Source organism: Chaetura pelagica, unplaced genomic scaffold, assembly GCF_000747805.2.
Source record: "Chaetura pelagica isolate M959 unplaced genomic scaffold, ChaPel_1.0 scaffold737, whole genome shotgun sequence".
NCBI classification, from domain to species: Eukaryota; Metazoa; Chordata; class Aves; order Apodiformes; family Apodidae; genus Chaetura; species Chaetura pelagica.
In genome coordinates, this window is record NW_009953813.1 from 290,317 (window position 1) to 302,441 (window position 12,125).

Below are 12,125 nucleotides of genomic sequence, written 5' to 3' on the forward strand. Positions count from 1 at the left end.
GAGAGGAGACTACTGATGAAATCCATGAGCCCTTTATCCCAGTAACAGAGATGTTTCATTGGGTAACTGAAGTCAAATTTCCTATCTTAAGCATCTGGAAGCATTTTGCAACATGATCACCACAATCATCCGTTCTACTTCGGGCTCACATATCTCAAAATAGACCCACCAGCTTCCGCGTCTCATTCCACTACAGGGATCACATTAAGTGGGGTCCTGCCACATCATGCTGGGTCACAGCACCTTATCCATAAGAAGAACTTGCCTTGCTAAAACATGATGGTGGTAGCAACAAGACAGGCATCTCCTTTCAGTCTCTTTATACTGCAATGATCACCCAGACACAGACAAATGCTTTGGTGCAGGAAGGGAACCCAGGGTATCTTGGGGAAAAACCATCATGGTCACATATGCCACTAGGAAATTCCTCAACTATAACTCAACCATAAGCCACCAATATCAGAATTTAAAGCAATGTGGGCAAACACAACCGAAGTAGTGAGCATCTTCCTAATCATTCAGTAATAATCTCCATGGCTGTCAACTTTTACCATTGGTGCAATGAAAACAACTATCACTGTTTCCCTGCTGCTTACAACTGCTCGGTATAGAGAGCCACGCCAAGTTACCTTCACAAGCACAGCAGCACATGAAGAGGCCTCAAGGCATCCCTCCCACTGGCATCAAACAGATAAGACAAGAGCAAGATGTCAGCCCGCAAGGAAAGTCTTCAGTGAGAAGTTCAGAGAGCCTTACCTATGTACAGGGAGGAATCTTTCCGCCTCACGTGGTCATCAATGTAGGAAACTCCCAGGGGCTGGACAGGGGTAGCACCAATGCCCAGGAGAACCTGTGCTCCAATGAGCAGCAAGTACATCATGTTGGTAGCAGTCCTATTCCTGCAGATAAGGTCCGGGTCTGGTCCCTCATCACTGGTGGACCCGTTGGCAGCACACACATCCCTCCCTTCAGCCCCCCAGCGTATTTCTCCTGATTCATATTCATACTGGTGGGTCAGAAATTCAGGCAAGGCAGAAAGGAGGGCACCCAAGGCCATGACTATCCCTCCACATCCTATCAAGCGTGGCCGGTGTCCTCGGGCTCCGAAGTAGCTCACAAAGAGGATGAGAGCCAGGTTGCCAATCTCAAAGCTGCTGGCAATGACACCCACGTCTGCACTCTGGAGGTTGAATCGCCGCTCCAAGGTGGTTAAAACACTCACCTACAACAAAGAAATTCAGAAAAAGTTACTGAAAGGGAATACAACCCACTTTCTGTCCTCCCCATATGTCCTGCTAAAGCATAAGTGTCCTTGACTTTCCCTTAGAGCCAAAGCCTACACATTAATGGCATCCAAATCACAGCATTTCAGAAGTTGACCTCCAAGTATGATCTGGCTATTCAAATACAGCCACATCAGAAGGTTCTAATACCAAGTGACATTTTGCAGCCTACCACCTGTCTGAGCACATGTTCACTTCCAAATTCCTGCATACATCAATGTATATTTTGGGTGCCTGCAGAGACCCATGACTCCATGCTTGGTTAGCCTCTCCCTAGGCTCCCTTTCTATTTGAATGCACAGCCTTCATGCTCCAAACACTGTCCCACAGAACCATGGCACAAACCACACCAAGCTTCACACCACGCCAGGCACCCACTCTTTCACTTGGAAATTAATTGCAATTAGTAAGCAGCAGAAAACTTTGCATGTACTTGACTCACACGTGAGCACAAGGCCATCAAGTTAGAGGCAGTGACACAAAAATAGGCAATTTGGCCAGCATAGAAGGCTTGAATTGAAGCATGGAAATAAAATGCTGATCAAAAGGTTTAAACTCTTTGTGGATTAGTTAATGACTGGGATCATCACTTACAGAATAGTTTGGAGAAGACAGGCCAACTAAGGTTTACATAGAAGATTTAAATCCACCACAAAGAAGGGAAGATTTAACAAAAAGTGGTATTTAAGACTAAGAAGAGAAAAGCACATGAATAGTCTTCAAATATTTAACATTGCTATGAACAGGAATGACATATTCTTTGTATTAAAAATGGGCAGGTCAAGAAGTGACAGGTTTAAACTGCAGCAGAAATGATTCAGGTTAAACACAACGTGGGGAGAAACCAGACTTTTACTGATAAGGGTTGTGAAGCCCTGAAATAGGCTGCCTGGAGAGGATGCAGATGTCTTTAAAAGAGGATAGACCAGTATCTGTCAGGAGCAACACAGGTACGACTGATCTTGCCATAGGGCAGGAAAATAAACCAGATCATCTCTTGAGAGCTCTTCCAGTCTTGATTACATGGTGCAATGAAATACAATGTGGATTTTCTGCAACAGTCAGAGCACTGAGCAGAGTATGAAGATGAAACATTAGGTACTTCACTTGCTGACATCCCTGCTCAAGGGAGAAAACTCAGCACGTTCTCATGTCTATGGCAGCATCCCCCTCATACAGCAAAAAAAATAACAAACGAAATCTCGGACATGTCACAGAAATGCCAAAACATTTTACCTTGGATAAAAGACTATTTTGCTTTTCAGACTGCAAAAGATGAAGATATGTAAGGTTGTCCTAAAACAGGGAGGTTTCTCTATTTAAAAAAGTGATAATGACCCCAGAGGAGAAGGTAGCCCCTGGATAGAATAAAAATAGCCTCCCACTAGAGGCACTGAAAATCTTTGCTGATAAACCTCACAAAGCAGGAGCCAGTCTGACCAACTTTAAAGTATTCTGACAGCAGCTCTTCTCCAGGGGTAGTTGGTTTCTCTTAGGGTACACCAGGGCACAGTTGGACAAAGACAGGCCCATCAGCAACAAAAGGAAAAAATGGAAACAACCCACTTCTGCTGCTTTGCATAAGTGAAAGCTCCCAAATGCAACCCTGAAATATGTCCAAGTCAGATCTCCAAAAATTAGACTTTTTCCTCAATGTTTGAAACTTCAGCTTTCATCCCATACAGGCAGTTATCATGTTGTACTACTACTGTAATCCTTGCCTGCTAAAGAGCCACAAACTGAACATGGCAAAAAAGCCCCTAAAAATCAAACCCTATGACTGAAGACAATTCAATACCAGTAATTCTTCCCCATGCCAAAGCCAAGTGGAAATGTGCATGTCAGACAGTGAGGAAACCATCACTTCATCCAAAACACCAGGTGCAGGTACCTATTGGGATGAAATGTCTCTGTGATTCACCAAGGGAAATGATCTCCTTTTGTGCAAGTGCACAGCATGGCCTGTTCCTGCTCCAGCAACTTTGGCCATGCTGCTTGGAGAGCAGTGCTAGAGCACACATCTATGAGCAATGTCACACTTCTCCATGAGAGCCACGGTGACAAACCTGAGCAGATGGGGACAGACACTGCTAGAAAACACTACATTGGCATTTTCAGAGCAAGGCACACCAAAATGGAAGAACATGGACAACATCCCGCTGCCCCACCAGGCATTCAGGCAACAGAGCTACATTTATTGCCCATAACATGGGGCTGGTTTTATTGCAAGCTGCGATCTAACTGGGCTGGTGCAGTCAGACTGGTAGGACTCCAGACTTCAACACCCCACAGCAAACACCAACAAACAGGCCTTGCTGTGGGAGCCCTTCTTCAAGCTGCCACCTTCAGCACATCCCCAAGGAACCTGGCTACACCTGAGGTCCCATGAACACCTCCTTCAGCAGAATGGGGAATCTCTCCAAGATCAGCAAATAACTCAGAGCATGCAAAATCATGCCTATGGTACTCATTTCTCAGCTGTACCTGGATAGATAGGAAACTCATAATTACTCACAACAGCTGTGTAAACTGAGGCACAGAGAGCCAAATATTAATATGACAAGTACAGACAACAAAGTTAATTTGTGATGGAATAATTCAGGCTGGAAAACTGAAAGCCAACACAAGTGATTTCCCAAGGCCAACCAGTAGTAACCAGCTGTGGAAGTCTCTTCTACATTTCAATCTGGCTGCCAAATTTTAAGCTTCTACTATACATATTTACAAGTGGCTAGAAAGCAGGATGGCATTCAGAAAGACTTGGGTGCCACAACTCACAAGGGTCAGATTTTGGACAGTTGGATTTTAGATAAAAAAACTTCACCATTTCTAAGTTAACTGCACAGTGACAGGGAGTGTAAATCAGTCACAAACCTGGGAATTAAAATCAGAAGTCCCAGTTCTCAGTCTGCACTTATTTCAGTGGGACTTCAGTTCTTTTCTTTTTGTAAAAGGCTAAACCCCTCACAATCGGGAAACAGAGTCTCATCATCCCCTAACAGCTTCTTGCTTTGCCCTAGTGAAGAGACTGAAATAAAAGGAGGAATAGAAGAACAGAAAGAAAAATCCAACCCTCCTAATAAAAGCAGACAGGAGTTCTTATTCCTCCGGTCACACCACACTGCACTTCTCAGCCTGCTCCTTCTGACTGTAGCACTACCACCCATTGCTACCAGCTCTGCCTTTATTAAATGTGGTATGAGGTGCAGGGGGACCACAGTGAAAGAACACCACCATTACATCAGCCTTGAGCATCCAGAGGAAAACAGCACCAAAGAACAAAGTGCTGACACCAGCACCAGCAGAGTAGCCTCCAAAATACTGACAGTCATGGAGAAAAAAATATTTTTTAAAAAATCTCAAAATAAAAATAGGACTGGGAGATAAACTATCAACATGCAGATTTTTAGCCAGAGAACACCAGGAACAACTGCCCTACATCCAGGGTGCCTGCAGCCCAGACCAAATTCTTGCTTTGACATTGCTGTGACCTTAATACACAGGTTGACTACAAAATCAGCATTAGCACAGCAATTCAAAACCAACCTCTGCCCATGGCTAGGATCATTCTCCACTCTCCTCTATAGCACCTTTATGGGGCTTCCCACACACGTGTGTGTAACCTGACTAAATACTTGCAGTTTGCATACAAGATGCTCCCCATGCCCCCATCATTTTTAGACAAAAGAGCATAGTACTGCCCATATTTCCTTCCACAAGTCTGCTCTTGAGCAGATAAACAGCTCCTAGACACTAACTCTGCTTATCCAGAGTTACATAAAATGTTGCAAAAGACAGGACAGCTCCCTGTAAAATACTGACGTCATGTGAAAAGGCTGCAAGGATTATAAAGAGTCCCCTGTGTGCTGAGACCAGGTTGAGCATTCAGGAGTGCAGCCCATGAGGATGTTGGTTTAATAGCAGGGACACAGAGAATGGAGTGGTATGACAGCACAGTGACTTCAGATGGACAACCTGCTGCTAAAACACAGTGGGAACCACCAGGAGCCCACAGTATTAGCTGTGAAGCTGTTATTTCCTGGCTCCTGTCAATTTACACAGCTGTTTTGCTAGGGCTGGAAAGAATAGATGAAGAGGATATTCAGTTAAAAAAAACACCTTCTAACGCAAGATGAAAACAGTTACCAGGAAGTTATTACTACAGATCCATAAAATTCAAGCAGACAAGATACATGGGCCAAGTGCCTAGGAATGAGACATGCCTGTGGTTTGACTCCAAAAAGTTAGTGGTGTGTAACCACACAGTGGACTAGACAAGGCCAGAGGTAGAGACAGATTTGCAATCATGGCACACACCAGTGCTCACGATGTTGGAAACAGCTTCATACGGGTATGTGCCTGTGCTAAAAAGAGCCATACCTTGCCTGTTACTCTTATGTCCTCATGTCTGTTCCACAGATCAATCCTTAACAGGTCACTGAGGCTCTGACCAGCCAAGTACTTTTAGCTGCAGCACTGCACACAGCCCTCAGCCGTGCAGCCTCGCTGCCTTTTTCCATGTCTTGAGGTCTCCACCATCCCTTCTGTGAGGAACTGCCTTTCTGTCTCTGACTGCATCCTCTGTCTCCAGAGGGATCCCCATTTAATCCTCTCCAGACATCTCCCACCCAGTTTTTCAGAGCATCTCCACTAAGATTTAGCATTAGAAACATCAACAGGACCATTTGTCTGTTGTTACTGCATAAGTTCAAGCTCCTCAAGGCGAAGTCTACACCAGATCAGTCAACTGGTCCACAATAAACTAAATCAGGTTGGGCCTCTGTGCACTCTGCTCACAAAGAAAGCAGGCTTGGGATCTAGAAAGATCACGTAACTCAGCCTTCTGCCCTTCTGTGAATACCCCACCTGGCATACAGCAACAAGAAGTAATTACAACTTCTACCAGGATTGTACTATTTCCTCCTCTTGCAGAGCCATAGGAGTCTGCATGCACTTGTTCATCTCAGGTGATTTCAAAGACTAAACTCAAAAGGACCTGGGCTAATGGGGCCTCCTAAGTCCACATTGAAACACTCTTCAATGATTGAAAAAGGAAAATTATCTCACATAATGCACCGAGTGATAAATGATCCACATAAAAAAAAACAACAACCCACAAACCAAAACAAAACAAGAAAAGAAATCAATCACCACCTTAAAATTCTCCAGCCAAAGCAACTTACATTGCAAACCCTGTAACTAAATCCAGGGAAGCTTTTGCTATGCCATTCTGGACTTACTTAAATAATACATGCTCCCATTCATCATTCCTGACTGTCCCAGACCCATACAACTTGGCCTTTCTGAAACAAGGTAAATTTGTTCTCTCTATAGGCTGTTTATTTTATATTAATCCTCAGCAAAAATGCAATCTACAAACCTGCTTCACACTGTTGCCCCACTTTATCACTAAGAAATGAACGGAAGGCTGGGGGCACCATTATGGAGTCAGAAACACAATGCACTGCAAATGAATATCATATTGTTCGTATCTCCAATGATCAAGTCATATTCACCCACAGAGTCTACAGATAAGTTCATTGTATTAATAATACAGGGTTATATATATAGAAAACACATTGACTTTATGCCTGAAGGGCCTTTTTAAAAGGCTTCTTTTTAATGTAAAATACATTTTCTCAGTTATGTGGTAAGAGATTGGACTTGAAGAGACTTGTCTGCAGTGCTACAGGGTGTAAAATAATTGCCTGGCAACTCTGTTCCCAAAGGAAAACAAAAGCAAACCATTCTCCCACAGCCTCCATTACAGAGCTGGGAAAACACAAAAATTCCTCGAAGAGCCAAAGTGACCAGCCCAGACACAAAGCTACTGTTTCCACTCGCCTCCACCCACTTCTTCAGATGCCACCTTGTCCACTCTTCCAGCAGCCACATGGGATGAAGGAAAGGACATTGCAGAGGTGGAGGCAGGCTCTCCTCCTTGTGGAGCTGGTACCCGTGGGCTCAGCCCCCTCCCTGCCACCCACCCTCCCAGCTGACAGCACAGCCAGCAGGCTCAGGCTTCAGGCCCAAGGGAACAACACTGATCCTCTGCTCTGAATTTGTTCTGCTCTGCAGTTTCAGCACTGAAATGATCACTTACGGTTAAGCCAAGTTTTTAAAAATGCAGACAGTTTCCTTGGCATTTTGTCCACTCCTTCCACCCTGGGAAGGGGCAAGAAGCTTAATGCAGATGGTTGGACTCAATGATCTTTAAGGTCTTTTCCAATAAAGGCAGTTCTGTGATTCTGTGGTTCTGTAATACCCTTTGCCCAGCCCTAGGCATCAGCATCCCTAGCTGCTCCCCACCCTGCTGAAACAGGGAGGGCATTAGGTCCTCCCATCTCAGCCTGCTGATCACTCATGTCAACACCATTCCTGGTCCAATAAAGTCAGTGCTTAAAACTTAAGAGATGTTCTCACCACAGATGCCAACACCCGTGCTGGATACGGGCACGCAAACATAAGAGAAAGCAAAAAAAGGGTGATGATATGAACACATCCAAGCTGGCTCTGCTCAAAGTCTGGAAATCATCTCTGCATAGAAATTTGCATTCACATGACAGGGATAATAGATGCTGCAGCTGAACCACTGCTGAGAAGTAGGGTGTTATTAGCTTGGCTCTTGCTGCATGTGCCTGTGCTGTTTCTAGGCCAGCACTGGAAAATCTGCGAGTTACTGTACTGGTGCCACGAGGAGTTTGCAGCCCAGTTCTATGCCTCATCAGTGTGAAAAATTTATTTTATATTCTAGTGGTCAGCTCTGAGATTACTGACACATTCCAAATTAAGCACACATTCAAGGTCAGGATTTTCAGTGGCTTGAGTATAAAGGGTATTACACAGTGCAGCACGAAAAACAGTACATGGCACTTCTGGTCACAGCAAGACACATTTTTGGCAACCCCCCTTCTCTGCTACCACAGAGAAAACTTTTCTGCCATCTCTTGTACCCCGCTGTGCATCGCATCCCGATTTTCCAGTAGGAATACTGCAGCATCTCATGCCACTTGCCCTCAGCCAATGCAGAGCACAGAGCAAGTGTACCTGGGTAACCCCTAGCTGAGTTGTACTGCTATGCCACAGACACCCACGGCAGTGCTCCATGCCCTTGCATATTGCAAGCAGAGTACAGAGCAGTTGGCACCCACAGAAGATATCCTGTTTGCAGTTGATGCACCACTGCAAAGCCACAGTTTGCTTCAAAAGAGATTAAAACTGAAAAACATCATGTGTCTCGCAAAGTCAAGCAAGTATATTTTCCACTACTCTAGTGAAACTGGAATCCATGCTGATCAAACACACAACACAAACACCTAACCACTGATCAAGACAATCACTGCAGCAAACAGCAGTGCAACTAGGCTGTCAGCATCTTCTCCGTTTGCTTCTCAAGGATCCTGCATGGGACAGAACAGACTGACCCCTTTTCCCTGCCTCTCCTGGGGAAGAGTACTGTCCCATTTAGAGGTGTGAACAAAAGGATCATCAGGGGTGTGATTTGCAACCTACCCCCTCACACTCACCATGGAAAGTTAACATGAGTCACTGACAGCTCAGAATAGACTCAGGTACAGAGCACCAGGCCACACTGAACTTCCCAGCAAAACTTGAAAGGCTTTTTCTCAGGCTTTGAAACAGATGTGCAACACGGCAGAGATGCGTGGTTTTTTAACCTTTTAAAGTCTCAACCTATGGTGACATTATCCCAACCGCAGGCTGAGTGTCCACACAAGCCTTCTGCCTCCAAGCCTGCTGCTCAAGATACACCTCACTACATGAAGGTAAGTGACACTTCCGCCTCTGACAAGGTATCTACAGAAATACATCCAGTGCCAGAACACGTTTGTATCCTACGCTGCTCTTTAGCAGCACATATCCAACAAGTTAGTGGACATTGCAATTATTTATTTTTAAATGTCACATAATTTTTACTGGCAGAAAAATAATGCATCATAAGTGTGCAAAGAAGTACAAACCTTTACCCTGTAACTGCATTTTTCTGTGCTTTCAAACCCATAGCCCACAACAGCCCTGCAAGGACATTTCAAACCCGGAGAATGAAGAATTCCACATGGAATAAGCGCGCAGCACCAGCGGCTTGTGAACTGCTCAGCTCTGTCAAAGTAAACAGCCAAGGGAAAGCAGCCGGAGTGTATTTGACACCTTCAGAGATGGATCTCATTTTTTTTCCTGTGGCCAGCAAGGACATGTACAAAGCCAGCTAAAGAGAAATGGAAATTGTATGTAACAACTGAAATGTAGGCTCCTACAGCATCAGAGGCACTCTCGGCCATATACAAGACCAGCAACAAGATTCATACATTGGCCTGGGACTGTAAGCAGGGCACAATTGCCCTGGGTTCACTTCCAGTGGAAAAGAACAGATGAAACTCCTATCTCTGGAATACTCTGACCAGGAAAAAAAAAAAACCAGGATCCTCATCTGTCACACTGCAACACCCTCCCTTCCCCACATCAATGAAAGTTTGCTTGTTTATCTAATAAAATACTTCCCAACACAACATGGCCTAAAGTTGTGCCAGGGGAAGTTTAGATTGGATATTAGAAAGAATTTCTTTACTGAAAGAGTGATTAGAGAGTGGAACAGGTTGCCCAAGGAGGTGGCGGAGTCACTATCCCTGCAAGTATTTAAGAGAAACACAGATATTATGCTTAGCAGCATGATTTAAGCACTGATTGGGTAGATTAAGTTATGGTAGGGGGATTTAGCTTATGGTTGGACTAGATGATCTTCTGGGATGATTCCATCCAGGGTTAGGACTCTAGTGTTAAGGATCAAGGTTTAAGGGTCTAGGGTTAAGGGTCTAGATTAAATGGTCAAGGGTCTAGGGTCAAGGGTCTAGCTGATGTAGTGGTGTTAGGTCATAGGCTGGACCTGATGATCGCAAAGGTCTTTTCCAGCCTTGGCAATTCTGTGATTCTCTGATAACACTTGTATGCCTGCAAAGAAGGCTTTCTACTATACAGCAGAAACCATAACGCAAGCACAATGAGAAAAACTGTCACGTAAAGGACTTCATATTATCTTAATTTTATGATCAAGAACTGAATTCAGGGCTGAGGGTTGCATCCAAGTTATGTCATGGTGCAGATCAAGAAGAGAGGCCCGTGGAGCTGGTTGCAAAGGCATTCCCAGCTGCAAGGCATGAACCCAGGCAGAAGTGACACAGGCAGGACACTTTGAAACAGCATTAATAAAAGCTGTGATGGAAGCTGAATGCAGTTTTCACGGCTGGAGGACAACGGTGATTATATAAAGGCTATATACTGAGAGAGGAGGTTTTCTGACAAGTCCTGCTACTTTTCCCCTCATCTGCTCTGGCTCTGCTGCTATCTCTCATGCTCCATTCCCTACCCAGCAGCAAGGATGTCTGGCTACAGCAAATGGGAATTCAGCTTAGGGAGAAGTTAGAGGCATATCTCATCAACCAGTACATGAAATGCTTTAATTTAGTAATCCTTGGGACGAAGGAAGCCATTTAAAAGGGAACCAACAAAATGGCCACATTTTATTGTTGATCCACAGCGCTTTGTATCAACTTGTAAAAGAAACACCAAATTATTGTAAGCACCTTCAGGTGGAATTAGGGTGCCTCTAGCACCCAACTAGCAACATCTCAAGTTTGTCCCAAAGCCACGTGAACTGCTTGCTTATCCCCATCTCACAATCTGCAGCCCACACAAGAGCTGTCCGTGTCATCCTGCTGATTTGCTAAGTAACACCCTCCTCCAAAGCTGCTCACAAGCAACTCACTTCTCCTTCCACGTTGTCTCTGTGCAGAGCCAAGGGCATGAACAGGAGCTGTGTGCCAGCTGCTGCCAAACTTCCCACTGAAGTGTAGGGCAGGCTGGGAGGGGAGAGCAGCAGGGTCATGGTGTGAACAGACAAGCCAGAGCCTGAAGGTGATCTTAAATCTATTCCCTACTGAGAACCTGGTTATTATCTGAACATTTCCTGTGTGAAGAATGGGGAGTGGAAGCCGTTAAGGGCAGAGCTGCTACTTTTGTGCACTTAAGTTTGGCCGTCCTGAGCACAACAGAAGCCGTGCAATTTTATAGCCCACACCATCATATCATCTCCCCATTTTGTCACTTCTCAAAGGTAGCAAGCCCCTTTTCTCCTGAAGAGAAGGTGATTTAGAAGTGTCTTTTAAAGTAAAACATTCAGGGAATAAAAAAATCTTAAAGAAAAATTAAATAGAACATCTAGGTAGGACTTAGAGATAATTCATTATCTCACTTGTCTCAATGGATTCCCTGTAAAATGGAGATACAGGCAGTGGGATGTCTCACCAGATGATAGGAGCTCTGTTCCTTGGGATTTACTACGAAGTGAGCTATCAAAAAGCCAATGAACAAATGCATCTGTTGTGGCTGAACACACAGATGGCTGAATTTCACCCCTGTGTCTGGAGGATTAACAATAACCCATGTCAGAGACAGGCACCAAACAGCAGCTGACAGGTTCACCCCTCTGTAGCATCACCAGGCCCTGCAAAAATTCAACGAGGATGTGCAAGGAAAACAGAAGTTACCACTCTTACCTAGCAGAGTGTGACATAAGCGAAAGCACAAGAGCTTCCCTGCTGCTGCAGCAGGGGCACACCAAATTCTGGGAAGAATACAAGAGTGGGAATGGCTTTGCATTCAATGTTCAATGCCAAGCCAGATACATCGAGGAAGCAATTGGTTAGTGCCACCAACAGGAGCATTCTTTCTTTTCTCCTTTTACTTTCTCAACTTCCGTTTTCTCCTGATTTTGCAGGTGCATGAAGGACCAGCCAGGACAATAGGTGCACATGTGACTGCAGTATTCCC

The 12,125-nt window shown here is 44.7% G+C and overlaps 1 protein-coding gene across 1 annotated transcript in view; it reads right to left on the reverse strand.

The window, feature by feature from the left end:
* Positions 1-12,125, reverse strand: part of SLCO3A1 (solute carrier organic anion transporter family, member 3A1) — a 134,246-nt gene that overhangs the window by 105,790 nt on the left and 16,331 nt on the right. Inside the window, exon 3 of the mRNA XM_010001307.1 lies at positions 757-1,222. Within this exon, the coding sequence (XP_009999609.1) occupies positions 757-1,222 (466 nt within the window). The remainder of the gene's footprint in view (positions 1-756; positions 1,223-12,125) is intronic.